The 16056-nt window shown below is 31.4% G+C and overlaps 1 protein-coding gene across 6 annotated transcripts in view; it reads right to left on the bottom strand.

The window, feature by feature from the left end:
• SUPT3H (SPT3 homolog, SAGA and STAGA complex component) overlaps positions 1-16056 on the bottom strand; it is a 418239-nt gene that overhangs the window by 128645 nt on the left and 273538 nt on the right. For all 6 annotated transcript variants that reach the window (XM_039854247.1, XM_039854251.1, XM_039854248.1 and 3 more), the window contains 3 exons: positions 13062-13148; positions 10036-10126; positions 4735-4874 (listed from right to left, as the gene is read on the bottom strand). In XM_039854247.1, coding sequence (XP_039710181.1) covers positions 4735-4874; positions 10036-10126; positions 13062-13148 — 318 coding nt within the window. The remainder of the gene's footprint in view (positions 1-4734; positions 4875-10035; positions 10127-13061; positions 13149-16056) is intronic.

The raw sequence follows: 16056 nt of genomic DNA, 5'->3' as shown, positions 1-16056 counted from the left end.
TTGCAAAGAATCTTAAGCTGATAAATTCAATTATTTTATAACTTTATGTGTTTATTTTTATATTTTCATTTTCCTGTTTTGTTTATTTTGATATAAAATTTCTAATTTTAGTTGACTATTTAATTTTCATTTTTTTCAATTTTAATAATAAAGGGCTTATATGCTAAAAAAGTTGCCTCTGTTTTAAATAAAGCTTTGTTCATATTTATTAAATTTTATATGGACTATTCTCATTGCTGTTAATATCTAAACAGTCTGTGGTAGTAATTTTTAATTTTTTTTATTTGTCCATTAGTTGTTTCTATGTTTTTTTCTTTTTAAATTTTCAATCAGTTAAAATTTTGTTTGTTTAACCTCTGTTATTACTTTCAGATTTTCTTTTTTTGCTCTTGTAAAGTAGTATGTCCTATAGATGTAGACATTTTTTTGAATTTGTGTGTGTCTGTGTGTGTGAGAAAGACTCTTCATGGGCAGTTGAATAATGGTGCTTTGTAAAGATTTTCAATTAAAAAATAGTAAAACCTTTTCTTTACTGATGATACACAGATTCATTATGTAAAATAAAAGTTCATGGTTAAAGGCGGTATGGGGGGAGGCTGGAGACTGGAGCCCCATCGAACTTCTTGCTTTCTCCAAAGAGCACCATAAAATCCTTGGGTAGGATTTTAAAACTGCTGCTAATTTATAAAATGTTTTATTTGCATTTGTTAGATTAACTTAAATTTTTATTATTAAAATATTATTCCCCAAGTCAATCCCTTAAATACTAAGAACGGTGTGTTCCGATCTCCACAACAAAGATGTTTCTCTGACCAATCCCTGCACTACGGAGGCTTTTGCTTGCCATGTTACTATTCCCTGAATTTTGATAATTAACATTTTGTATTTACTATCTTCATTATAGGTGGCAACTTTTAGCAACATAAATTCCTGATTTCATTCCATTTTAAAGCTTTTCCTGCTAAATTCTCTTCTCTGAACTAATATTGCTACCATTAGCATTTGAGTTTGATATCCTCTGACCTTTTACTTTTACATTTTAAAAAATCTAGTAAAATTACATTTGTTTGTATAGATATAGGACACACACATATATGAGCATAGTATAGGTATGTATTTAAATGTATATGCATATTTGTATATCTCAAGTATATATTAAACTATATCTTTCTAGTATATATTCTCTATTTCTTAATCCTATATGCATTTATATTGTAAAATTTTTTTGAGTTTCTGGGTTTTTAACTCAACTTTTGCATTTTTTTTTCCGGTATTTGTAAACATTTATTTTACTGGGATTAGCCTTTCTTTTATAATAAATCTTATCTAAGATATTATTTTTGAACTCACAGCCTTAAATACATTTTATTTTACTTTACAATTTAAAAAAATCACGATAGGTAGAAAATGGGAATAGTAGAAAGAACACATTTCAAAAGCAGGAGAAGATGGAGAAGTGCAGTCATCCATCTCTCTGGTTCTTCAATGAGTTTTCCAGTCTCTTTAGCTCCAAAAACTAGAACTCTGACTCTCAGAACCCCCAGAGATCATAATCTCATTATACTTGGGGCATAACTAAATGGTACCCCTGATTTCTCCGATCATTCAACCTTTTTGAGAAATTTTGTGTTTTAAATCTATGCCTAGTCACTTCAGGTTAAATTCAGATGGCTACTTGGGAACTTATTCAATTTTAAACCAACTTAAAAAAAGTTTTAAGCTGTTTAAAATTTTATGTATTCCTTCTGCTTACTCTCTAGACTCCAGTATTAGGCCTCTGACTTAAAAAACAGGAGATACACAAGATAAACAGTCAGCAGGGATTTTCAGCACCCCAATTTGTTTAAACGCTGCTGTCTTTGGTGAGCTTCCATCTTTGCTCTCATCAATTTGAAGATTACTCAGAAGGTAGTGTTCACTCAATTTTTTAAGCATTTCTTGTTTACATCCCCTTCACAATCCTAATGGTTTATTAGACCAGATGTTTTACATGATTAATGATAAACTTGAACTTCTCAGGTTCCTTCACAGTGGAGCAGCTGGGTGTTAGGCGAGGCTTTTCTGTGAGTGACCACAGTTCCTCTGTTAAGAAAATCCAAAGCTTTAGTGATCATTTCTTGGCCTTTGATTGACACAGACACATTTAGTTGATTAGATATCAAAAATTTAGAAAAAGTAAGAAACAGTAAAACATACCTGTGCCACTCCAAGGTAAGGGTTAAGCAGGGATGAGAGGTAGTTGGAGGGGAGTTACAAGTATTTACATGTATTATTATGCTTACCACTTCCTTGCTTCCCTTTCCCGTTTCTCAAATACACTAAAGCAATTCTGAATATTATTTAATCTTTATTTGATAATTTAGAAGGATCTTCAGAGATCATAGGTCATAGCTGTCTACATATATTCAATTGTTAAAAATTTGGTGCTGGAAAAGAATAGTTTAAGAGTTAACTATCATGATGATGGAGTAGCAAGTAGATATAAAAATTCAGAGTTTTTTTATATTTAAAATCACAGAATACTTAATAGTAATGAAATTATGAGTGAAACACAAAGTCAAGCACACATAGAAGTCAGCTGAAAACAACAGGAAAGAAATCAGTTTTTGTATGCTTGCTCAATGTTTTGACAAAAAGCTAGGGTCTCGAGTGAGTGAGTTTTTATAGCTATATATATTTTTTTCTTCTAAACTACATTTAAATGTAAAAAAAAAAGAAAGTAAAACAATAATAAGCTTTGCTGGTAGGGTCTATACCACTGACACACATTCGAGATGAGAAGGTAGTAAACGAAGTTTCTGCAACTGTAAGTGATGCTTAGAGGAAAATTAAATCACTGAGTGATGCCAGGACTGATTATTCTACTGCACTTTAAAAGCGAGGGATTGCAGTCTGTGAGTCCAAAGTGGTTTCATATGAATTGCCACAGTTGTGGTTTATGCTTGAAACTATAACCTGTCAAATTAGAAGCAGGCAAGGCCTATGCTCTTAACGGTTCCACTTTCTACTGTCTACAGTTATGTCTACAAGTTCAGCACTTTTTATTCAGTTAAACTCTGTTATTTGGATGAGTAGAATCTCAAAACTATTCTTCTTTATCTTGGTTGGAGAAGATTTTAGTTATGATATAAAGCTTAGAGAAACTACCAATCTAATTTTTATTATATAAATGATAATTTCATTGTAATTATTTTTATCAGCTATTGATAGTTTATTATCCTCATTATCACTATGTAACGTATAATATGACTACAGGGAAGAGGAATACAAACTGCATAAATTCCTAAGCTTTTTCTACCCTGCATTTCCAGATATTATATTGACTTTAACTTGTACCTTACTGACTCATCATTTTTCCAGGCTCACAGTAGCCTGCTATTATGAGCTTAGTGTTACAACGCGCTCCATTTCTTCTCTTCTCCTTGATTGTGGAATGCCCTTCTGGGCAATAGGCTTGGTTGACAGAGATTTTCCCATCAAAACTGAAAAGCTGCTTGTTCAATTTTACTAATGTTTTATGTACAGTCAGTCCTTCCTTAATGACTTTTTCTTCATGCCCATTTGTATAATATAAAAATGTCTTAAAAATAAAGCATAAACAATATCTGCTCTCTGTGTAATGCATCATAAGTGAAACCATGCCACTAAACAATCATATCCTGTTTGGCCATAATGACATCAGAAATATAAGTTTATCATCTGCATTGGACAACTTAGCATGTTTTTGGCCCAAGGCGAAACTGAACTAAAACCATTTGCAGTTGTCTCAAACCAAGATAACCACACATTTCTAAGGTAATTGATACCTAAGAAGAACACTGCCTTTTCAAATCACAGTTCATGATCTAAGCATACTAATTCTTTAAAGAAGCTGTTAAAGTTTATAAAGCATGTATGTCTATTGGACTTCCTCCAAACTTTAACATGAAATAATTATATTTTTAGCATGCAAGACTATGATAAAGTAGGTACTTAGCTCAATCTTTTGGCTTTCTGAAATTACCTCTTGCCTAATTCAAAGAGAAAGGACAATGAAAAGAAAATTTTATTTGAAAAAGTACAAGAAGAATGATAAGAATAATGCCTTGCATTTTGGAAGGCACCCAAATGAAATCAATCATTACTTTTATTTTTCCAAAGTATTTAAGGAAACAATTTTATGAATAGATAGCTAAGGTAAATATAAGGCATACAATTTTCATATTCATTGTTAAAACGTATCCAGGGAATCCAAACACACATCACTAACTTTGTGTTACAGTGATATAAAGCATGTGATTGCCCTGGATACTACTACTTTAGCTAGTGAGCCCAACCATAACCTGCAAACTACAGCCTAAAAAATAGTTCTTCACGCTGTATGCCAATACAAATGCAGTTAAGAATTATCTTTGCCTGCAAAAATAACTGGATGATTTGGAACAAAAAATAAGCAAATATTTAATTGTCAATTAGCTTTCAAAGAATAAAATAATATCAGTAAAAGTAAGATCCAGAGAGAAATCTACTGATACTCAAAGGAGGGACAGAAACAGAAAACAAAAGATGTCTCTCAAAGTCAACTCTGAAGGCAGAGTTTGACACCCTCTCTAGTCTACTTCATAATATCACTTTCAGACATGAAACCACTGATATGGGCATTTCAGGTATTTAAAGAATATAATAACTAAACCAAATATCATTGGCACTGCAATAGTTATTCTATTACTGTAAAAATGGAAGAATGTACTATACCTCCATTCTTTCTTGTTTAACTTCATCAATTTCATCATCTTCAAACATTGCCAAGAGTTCTCCTGTTTGGTCAATAGAGTTGAGAAAGTCTTGAGCGATTTTTTGTCTTTTGTTCGCATTGTTACTACCACTCAATTTGTCTGCATGAAGATGAGGGAAGGAAAAAAAATTGTTTAATAAGTTTACATTATGAATATGAAATTCAGAATTGGATTTCTCTCAAAATAATTTTTAAAAGGAGAATCTTTGCATCTAAAACAAAAGTGCAAATCTCACAGAATTAAATTATTTATTCATCTCATAAAATGAAGAGAATAAAACCAAATTATCAATTAACACAATAAGTGTGAATGAACTGATTAAAATTCTTTACCAAAAAATAGCCACTATTACATAAAATTTAGTTCATACTTTCTCTTTAACCTTGAGTTAGACTTATAGACCTTTCCATTTTGATTTAGCCAAGATCAAATTCTCAAGCAGTCCAGCATGCATACTGATGGAGGCTGACTTCACTTATGTAGCGGGAAAGTCTGGTACCTTTGTTTTTTTCTATCTATCTATCTATCTATCTATCATCTATCTATCTATCTATATCTATAAAAACAAAGACAGTAATAACATCAGGATTGAGACACGAATTAAAAGAATATTATGTATATTACTGTGGCAATATATTTGAAACCTAAATGGATGAGATCTTATTTTTCTCTTAAGAGAAAACTATCATACTTATTTAAAAGCAAAACATATATTTAATTAAAATTATTGCAAAAGGTCAAGAAGGAATATAATATTATAATAGGTAATTAATACAGCTCAATGCATAAAAGTATCAGTGTGAATTACCGAATGAGGAAAAACTAGATTATTTTTTAATGTGATAAATCACATGCTCATATATCAAAAAAAGACAACCCAAACGTCTTCGGGTGAAAGCACTGAATTTTTCACCATTAAGTATGATGTTAGCTGTGAGTTTTTCACAGATGACTGTTTTGGTCAGTTTGGGCTGCCATAGACTGGATGGCTAAAAACCCAAATATTTGTTAAATATACCATAGATTGGATGGCTAAAAACCCAAATATTTGTTTCTCAAATCTCTGGAGGCTGGACAGTCCAAGATCAGGTGCTGGTAGACCTATTGTCTGATGGGGGCATGCTTCCTGGTTTGCAGATAACTGTCTTCTCATATCCTCACTTGGCGGAGAGCAGAGAGCGAAAGCAAGCTCTCTTGTTTCTCTTCTTCGAAGGGCACTAATTTCATTCATGAAGGCTCTTCCTCATGATGTAAGTACTTTCCAAAAGCTTTACCTCAAAATACCATCAAATTGGGGATTCAGTTTCAACATGCGAATTTTAGAGGGAACACAAACATTCAGTTCATACCTATGACCTCTGTCATGTCGAGAAAGTTTTCATCCTAGTTTACTGAGTGTTCCTCAAGAAAGACTTGGTTTTTTTTTTTAAAGGTGTTTTCTACATTTATTGAGATGATCATGTGGTTTCTGCCCTTTATTAATATGATGTATTACACATATTAATAAAGATTGTTTTCTGAATTTAAAATAATCTTCCATTCTTGAGATAAATCCCACTTAGTCATCGTGTACAATGTTTTTAGATGTTGCTGGATTTTTAACAACTACATTCAAAAAGATATTAGTCTGTAGTTTTTTTTCCTCCTGTGATGTCTTTTTGTTTGGATTTCATAACAAGGTAATACTGGCCTTATAGAATAAAATAGGGGAGGATTATTATTAATTGTTCTTTAAACATTTGGTAGAATTCATCAATGAAATCATTCGGGCATGGGTTTTTCGCTGGGGTTTTTTTCAAATAATGAATTCAATTTGTTTGCCACAGCAAACTACTTGCCATAGGTCTACTCAGATTTTCTATTTATTCTTCATGCAGTTTCAGTAGTTTTGACTTTATAGTTAATATCTTTGGAATTGGTTATATTAACTGCCTTATTTACCATTTGTTTCTTTTCATTTCTTTCTGTAGTCTGAGCAACAATCTTGTGCCACTCCTTACTTCAATGAAGCTTTGCTACTACCCCCTCACTTATGTTGTTAGTGTCAAATATATCACGTACCTATGTTATAGACCCAACATTATAATTATATTGTTTTATACAATTGTTTTAAAATCAGTTAAGAGATGAGAGGAAAATGAATACACAATTATAATGTCTCATGTTTACCTATATAATTAACTTTACAGGTGCTCTTTTCTGTGTGTGTGGGTGAGGTTCAAATCACTGTCTGGTGCAACTTGCTTTCAGCCTGAAGAACTTCCTTTAGCAATTTTTATATGGGTCTGCTAAGCAAGAAATTTCCCCAGTTTTTGTTTATCTGAAAATATCTTAAATTTTGCCTTAATTTTTGAAAGATCATTTTGCCGGATATGTTTCTTGGTTGACATTTTTTCCTTTCAGCACTTTGAATATGTAATCCTACTGCTATCTGATCTATACTGTAAGTGAGAATCAGCTGTTAATAATATTGCTGGAGTTCTGTTGTATGTGACGAGGTACTTTTCCCTGGTGGCTTTCGTTATTTTCTCTTTACCTTTGTTTTTCAACATTTCTACTAGAATGTGTGTGTGTGTGGATCTCTATGGGTTTATCCTAGTTGAAACTTGTTGGGCTACTTGGATCTACAGATTAATAGTTTTCATCAAAGTTGGGAAGTTTTCAATCACTATTTCTTTAAATATTTTTTCTGCTCCTTTTTCTCTTTCTTTTCCTTCTGGTAGTCCCATTAGCCAAATGTTGCCTCACTTAATGGTGTTTCCTATTTTTCTCAAGTTCTTTCAATTTTCCTTTGTTCTTCAACTGCATAATATTTAAACATCTGTTTTCAAGTTCACTGATTTTTTTCTTCTGTCAGTTCAAAGTTACTATTGAGCCCTCCTACTGAATTTTTCATCTTGGTCATTGTACTTTTCAACTCCAGAGTTTTCATTTTTCTTTTTTTATAATTTCTATCTCTTAACTGACATTCTTTATTTTGTGAGACACTGTAATCATTTCTTTCCTTTGTTGTTTAAACACAGTTTTCTTCAGTTCTTTGAACATATATATAATAGGTACTTAAGTTTTTGTCTGCTAAGTCCAACATTTGGGCTGTTTGTGTTGTCTGCTCCCTGCCCCCCATTTATAGATCATACATACATGTTTCTGTGCATATCTAGTATTTTGTTGTTGTTGCTGTTGAAATGGACATTTTAGGTAATATATTATAGGAATTCTAGATAATAATTCCCTCCCCTTCCTGGGGCTTATCATTGTTTGCTTGTTTATTTGTTTAGTGACTTGCTGGACTAGTTCAATAAAATCTCTTTCCTTTGCAGTGTGCAGCCTCAGATGTTACTCCTCAGAGAGTAAGCCTCAAACATACTAATAGTCTTCTTAAGTTACCAGGGATGACTGTAATTTTAGTCAGGTTCTCTCTGGCTGTCGCTTTTCCTGATCTCTCTATTAAGTTTCTGGTTGGTTTGCCTCTACTGATATCACACATAGCTGTTGGCTTCCAGTAATTGCTGGTTGACTGCTCTACTGTTTTTGATAATATCCTTGGGCATAAACTGCTCCATAGACTGATCTAAATAATGTTGGGCCCCTTTGCAGTCAAGGTGTTGCCAGATTTTAAGTTTTTCTCTGACCCCAGTAAGACTTCTTATCTGTCTTTCCCTTATTTCCTCTGTTAAACTTTCTGCTGATACACTGTTTTTGCTTCTTCTTACTAGTATCACGAAGCTACCAGCTTTCTCTTAATTGCTCACCAATAGGATCTCCATTTTTAAAAATAATTTTATTTTTAATTACAGTTGACATACAATATTATATTAATTTCAGGTGAATAACATGGTCATTAGATATTTATATATCTTACAAAGAGATCACCCTAATAAATATAGTACCTATCTGACACAATAAATAGTTATTACAATATTATTGACTATAGTCTTTATGTTATACTTTACTTTCCCATGACTGTTTTGTAACTACCAACTGTAATTAATCCCTGTCCCTTTTTCACCCACTGCTAATCCCCCTTGCATCTGGCAACCATCAAAATGTTCTCTGTATCTATGAGTTTGTTCCTGTTTTATTTTGTTCTTTAGATACCACATGTAAATGAGATCATACAGCATTTGTCTTTCTCTGTCTGACTTACTCTACTCAGCACAATACCCTCTAGGTCCATCCATGTTGTTGCAGATGGCAAGATTTCATTCCTTTTAATGGCTGTATGTATGTACCACCTCTTCTTTATCCATTCATCCATTGATGGACACCCAGACTGCCACCATATCTTGGCTATTGTAAATAATGCTGCAATGAACATATGGATTTACATGTCCCTTTGAAGTAGTGTTTCAGGTTTATTTGGATAAATATCCAGAAACTGGACTATGGGGTCCTTTGTTGTCTCTTGTTACAGCCTTTGTTTTAAAGTTTATTTTGTCTGGTATAAGTATCATAAACAGTTGATTAACACATATTTTGAATATTAGATGTATTATATACTGTATTCTTACAGTAAATCTAGAGAAAGACAATGCTATTAAGAAAATCATAAGAGAAAAATATATTTACAATATTTATTGAAAAGAATTGTGTATAAGTGGACCCACATAGTTCAAACTTGTGTTCAGTCAACTGTATTATTTTTTTCAATAAGCATTTTTTAGTAATTATCTATTTTCAGCTTATTACTGTTAGATTCTGCAACATTAATATTTTTACTAAATAATCTAAAATGGGAAATTGAGTCGGAAAATAATATAAGGAAAATTTTCTACTCTGTGTTAGGTTTTTCGTTAGATTTTAAACAGCATAGAAATAGCACACCAAAATGAGGTTCCTTTATACCATAAAACATGTCAGATACTTTCTATAATAAATTAACAATAACCGATATGTATCAATTTCAAAGATATAATATTCTAGCTCCCTAGATACACAACAGAAAAATTCTGCTTGCTAAAATCAATTATGTTTTGAATCAACACAATTTCCTTAGTTTTGTGATATTCTAAATGTAAAGCAGATCATATTATTAAAAGAAAGATCTGAAATACCAGGTTACCATTAAGTCATATAAGTAGAAAAATCACAAAATGCAGCTGGCAATTACATAAACATTTGGTTTTTTTCTAAACTATATTATTTAACAGATGTATATGTATTCTAATTTTATGGAAATATCTACATTTACAGTGCATAAATGTGTGGTCCAAGTGATACATGTACAACTGTTTTGAGTTTAGTATTTTGTTTAGATTACCTTCCAGAAGATCATCCTCATCTATTCCTTTGACAATCTTTGATTTGTAGTCTCGGAAAAACATGTATTTTAGCAGTCTTTTCAGCTTTTTCTATTAAAAATATGAAATAAGTAAATATGAAACCATATACATATACTCACTTTACTGATTAAAAACTATTATAACTAAATTTCATAAACTTGTACCCCAGGATCATTAGGGAAAATATAGCAATTCTCACCATAATTCTATGTAATAAAAAATACAGTCATCAAATTAAACATAAAAGCTGAAGCACAGTATGTTTAAAAGCATTTTTTATTTGTAAGTATCCCAATGCTCCAGAGTCACAATAATTAATTTTATTCTTTTGGTTTTATAAAAAGTTTTAAATTCTTTCTGAAGATGGTAATAAATGTCACACTCTTCATACTAAGCTGACTATACTAACTTTGTAGAATATTTTGTGCACTTTCAAGACCAATTTTATTTTTAAAATTATTTATGAACAATCTACACAAGGAGTTTTAACTTTAAAAAGCCATGAACTCTCCTTTTTACTGCTTTTTATTCTCTGAGACTCTTTTATTTAGAAGAGTTGGTTTATGGTTCTATTTCTGGAAAACATTCTGTAACCCGAGAAACATATTTTCATGAAACTCAAAGCTGATTAATGATAGTTGGGCCTTAATGATGGCTTTCGTTAGGTTTACTAGAAGACCATAATACTGCTCAACTTTAAAAGTGAGTGATAATACTTTGTAATTAGTTGTCTGCTTACACTTAGAATGTATTATTACTGGTTCCTAACCTTCAGGTTTAAGATTCCTAATAATAGCTGAAAACTACTGCATTTTACAAAGCTCCTTTACATTCGTTTTATTTAGTATTTTCAACAGCCTTGAGATATAGACAACAGTAATCATCTCCTTTTTATACATGGGGAAACAGAGGTTAAAAATAGTCTTATGACTACAGCTTAGCAGTGTCAGAAGTAGAGCATAAGCTGTGAACCTCAGTTTATTTACAAAGTAAGTAAAGTATCTACCTTACAGGACTATTGTGAAGAATAAATAAACTGCCTAGTGTAATATATAAAATATAGTAGGCAGTCAATAAATACTGCTTTAATATAAACAAATTATTAAAAGAAAAACATAGGTTTCTTTGCTACTCTTTTCTCTTTGCTGATTCTGTTCAGTTCTTTAGGTTTTATTTTGTCTATATTACACCTATGCAAACTACTTTAAATTCTTTTTTGAACATGTCAGCTTATAAATAAAATTATTATTTTGAGGAGAAAGATGAGAACAATGGCAACTATCATATTATAGCCATGTTCTTGGATGCTAAAAAGATCCCAGTTAGGAGTTCTTCTGGACAGTAGAAAGGCACTGTCAATTAGCATATGTTCCTGGTGTTTCAATATGAATTAAAATTTTAAATTCTCCAGAAGACAGGAAAAAGTGGACTATTTTTTGTGCTAGCCTCTTTATCTCTACCAGTGAAAAAGAAAAATTGACTGGACATATTCTGTAAAGTACTAATGTAACTCTATTGTTCTCCCACTGCCTTCATAAAGAATCTTAGCTCAAGAGCCTCATTTCTGTCAACAGCACCTCAGACCACTGGTATATCATGCCTATTTGCCCTTAGTCCTCCAAGTACAATTTGGTCATCAAATCCTGCATAGTCTTACTCATTATTTCTCTGTATTATTCCTTCCTATCCACTTCCAGAGCCATTAGCAATCATATTTTTGCCTTGATTACTTGCATCCTGGTTTGTTCCTTTGCACTTGGTCCATTCTACATGTAATTGCATGAGTCTTACCTTAAGCTAAAACTTCTACTTCAACAGATACTCCAGTCTCTCTATCTAATCAAACCACTTGAAAATTCTGTGTCTTAAAATGCTTCTTCAACTAAACCATATTTTTTTCTAAACCAGATTATAACCTCTTGAAAGTAAAGACATTTCTTTTTCTCTTCCTTTATATTCCTCATGCTATCCAAGAGTAAATGAACTAAAAATAAATAAAGTTTAACAGTAGACTGGTCAGGTAAAGTTTGTAGATCTCTGACTGTCATTGCATAAGGAAATGAAAATACTTGATTCAAGTTGAATTAACCTTCAGTCAATCAGAATGAAAGGTTTTACAGATATAAAGTAAGTGGATATTAGAAAGGGTGTCAATGAAGTCATCCAAAAGATAAGATGCCTTTTGATTAAAAAAAAAAAAAAAAAAAGAGCCATAAGCAAACAAAATGGTGGAAGAGAAATAGGTAAGTGTAATTAAATGGCCAGGAAAAATCAATGGAGAAGTGAAAAATGGAACATTAGGAACTAAGCACTACTTACTCGCTTGTGACAGCATCTACCAAAGCACACTGCAGTTATTCAGTCAGTATGTTTACATGTAACTTTTAGATAAAACTTTTATTAAAAATGTAAAATTTTATAAAATATTTTCAACTAGCTACTCATGGTAGATAGTTACGACAAAATTAGATATGTAAATATCAGCTTTGGTATTTTAGTGCCAGAGTTTAAAGAATAAGAAAGGTAGATCTTTATATATATATTTTTCCTAGACATTAATATATTTATGCTATTGAAATATTCATCTTGATTTGCTATTTCCTATAACCTAGTGTCACAGAATAGACTTGGTATTTCAAATTAAAAACATTACTCTATGAAAGCTTGTAATCCTGTATAAAATTAGAAGAAAAATAAATATGCCACTCAATTATATTTCACTTATTAGAACAGTCAACATTTAATGAATATTATGTAGCAATGAAAGGATAAGTGAGAATTAGCTGTCAGCATAGTTTTACGTTAAGTGCCCTTGCACATATAAAAAAAAAAATCAATTATCTTGTAAATAAACCATTTTGTTGTGCAAACTATGAAGACTAAAACATCAGTTCGATAGTTAAGATTCCAATTTGAACACCAAATAACTAGGATAGTTTCTTTCTATAAGTGTAATTAAGCACCAAACATGGCATTTTAATACAATGAAATTGTTTTATATTACCTTATCTTTGCGCATCAAAAACAGAAGATCTTCAGCAGATATTACCCTTGCTCCCCGAAGCTGAGAAACTTCAGCAGCTTGCTGTAACTAACAACAAAGGAAACTTAGGAATTTTTCTCAATAGTCTAAATTAAATATACTATAGTCATGCTGTCTGAAGAGAGATAAATATATGAAGAGTTAAAAACTTTTGGGAATAACCCAGAAATCACATTACTGCTTTTAAAAATAAAATGTCTTATGTTTTAAGGCATTAAAAAAATGCAATTATATTAACTTATAAGCCCACCTGTGATGCAATAAACAGAAATCCTTGATTTCTTTCATGCGAAAGAAAAATCATGTGCAGCTTCCAGAAATGCATTAATGCACCTGAAAATAATTTTATGAAATTTTACCCTCATATCCATGTGAGCAATGGTTTCACTCAGTATCACTAGTTGAATAAGTATATTATTAATCTGAGCTCCCATGCTGGTATGATTTGAAATAGGTCCATTCAGAACTTTAAAAGATCAACAAAAACAGTAGCTGTTTCTAATATCCAAAGGAAAAAAATAGTTTTAGTTTTGGCAAGTCTTCAGTGGGCAAAGGATTCAGTCCATAAATCATAATACTGGACTGCATTAATTTCTTTCCACACTAATCACATGCACACAAAAAGTTAACTGTATCTGGAATGCACAACACAAAACATACTGCGTGAAAAGTTAGATTCCCCCTGAAATATTCATCTGGGCTCTTATATCTACAAAGCAGAGAGTTTTCTGGAATTCAGAAGTCCCAGAAACACAATCTTACTTGAAAATGACCTGGAAAATAAAAGAATGTGAAAAATGATAGTTCTATTTTTTGGTACAGGCAAAATCAGTTTCTTATTTTGATTAGCTGGAAGGAACATAAAATACATCCAGATGAAAAAAATAAAGATGCTGGAGAAAATACTACAAAAATATGCCTGTAACTTCTTCCAAACTTGATCAAGCTATGATGACTGCACCAAACCAACTCTATCCAATATTATAAAAATATTTACATATAAAAGCTGTTCCTGAATGCACCTTTCTTTGAAAGGAATAAATCTAACACATATTACTGAGAACTAATCTTTTTAAAGTGACACACTGTTATCTTAACAATCATGAGAAATCAAATAGTGCATTTGTACTAAAGAAATTTTGCTTGAATGTTTAGGCGATTTTGCTAAGCAAGCTTCAAACCTTGTCTAAATACACAGACTACAAAATAGACTATAAACTCCCTATGTGTCAGCCTTACCACTGAATTTCCTGGATACTGGTGGTTGGTATATAAACATAATTCTACCTAAATATAGAAATTTAAATTTAACTGTGAACCATTTAAAAAGAAATCTTGAGGGAAAGATTTTGTAAAAGATGATGTATCTACCCAGAAAAAAATTAAAAGTCTTCAGCAGGAAAATTTAAACACTTTTTTCCTAAAAATTGGAAGAATATCAAGGAAATACACACACGTGTTTTTTTTCAAATAAGAACATTTCTATCGATCTAAAATAACATGCAATCAGTGTGGAGAATATGGGCTCAGTATCCATTTGTCCGTACATTCTCAGAGAATCAAGCACTGTCAAGTAACTTTGTATTTCCTTAAATGAAGAATGGTGATGACTTGAAAACTGTAAAGTATGATGCAGATATAAGTAATTTTACTCGTGTTAAGAAAGGATCACGATAGGTGTGGATCCCTAAATAGCTTTCCCAATTAGCTTTCCCAATTGTTTACCCACACTACATATGAAAAATCTAGATTTATAACATTCTCAAAAATGTCAGTTTATAAACACTACGAAATAAAGAAAATAAAAATAAAGACAGAGAAGAGTTAAACAGTTTAAAATACCTTTTCCAAACCAGGATACATCTATTACTGAGATCTGGAATTTATGTCATGGTTATGTTGTCATAATTAGCAGGAAAACTTTATCTTTAGATTTCATGTACCCATCCAGCTAATTTCTCTCACCTAATTCAAGTACCCTTTTAAGTAGTAGCAACTGCTAGTACTTACTAACACGCCTTGGATATCTGTGAAGTTAATCCTCGAGACTGCAAGTTACCATTGTTACCTCACCAAACCTATCTGGCCCTGATGTGTCCCATGTTCCATATTTACCTCACCCAAACTCTGACCTCTTCTTTATCGAGTGAGGAGAGCAATTTTATTAGCTTATTATAGTGATCACACCAAAGTGTGTATTACCTACTGGCATACTTCTAAAAATATTTCTCTACATTTACCAGAAAGAGTAAAGAAAATCTTCTTTAACAACACAACCTTAAAAAACAGGTTAGCAGCTTCGCAGTCCAGGTCCACAGGATGCTAAACTCAGAAGTGGTACATTTAATGTGAAAAAAAAAAAAAACCAAAAATCCCACGAAAAAACAAAAACAAAAAAAAATCACAACCAGAACCAGAAAACCAAAATCAAAAATATTCCTTATACTTTCAGTGCTTAAATAAAGATTCTATATTCTAAAAAAACCCTCAATTTCTTAATCTTTGAAAATAAATGTAAGTTATACTTCATTATTCACTGTAGCAAGTCAAATATTTCCTGCAATAATTAATAACAAAATAATGGTACATGTTATAATTTTTATTATATAAAACTAGTACTCTTAAATGTATATTGGTTTTATTATAATAAAATATGCAAGAAATGACAAAGCAGAGGAATACTTTACAACCGATCAGTGGTTAAATGAGGATTCAAAATTAATTTTCTTAACTATTTGTGTAAAAGCATGGTAATAGTAACTTTACAGAGATTCATTTGTAACTTAGTAAAATATTTTGCTAAAAGACATTAATATCCTACCACAATAGTAACATTTATGGCATTTGCTTTTTCTGATAAATATTTTTATTCTTTAAACTAAAAATAATAATACACTTCCAATAACTGTTTAAAAGATAAAAATTTCCCCCAGCATATTAACAATCAGCATGTTTA

This window comes from Pteropus medius, unplaced genomic scaffold (assembly GCF_902729225.1).
Source record: "Pteropus medius unplaced genomic scaffold, Ma_sr-lr_union100, whole genome shotgun sequence".
Classification (NCBI taxonomy): Eukaryota; Metazoa; Chordata; class Mammalia; order Chiroptera; family Pteropodidae; genus Pteropus; species Pteropus medius.
This window is presented reverse-complemented; position numbering and strand designations above follow the sequence as displayed.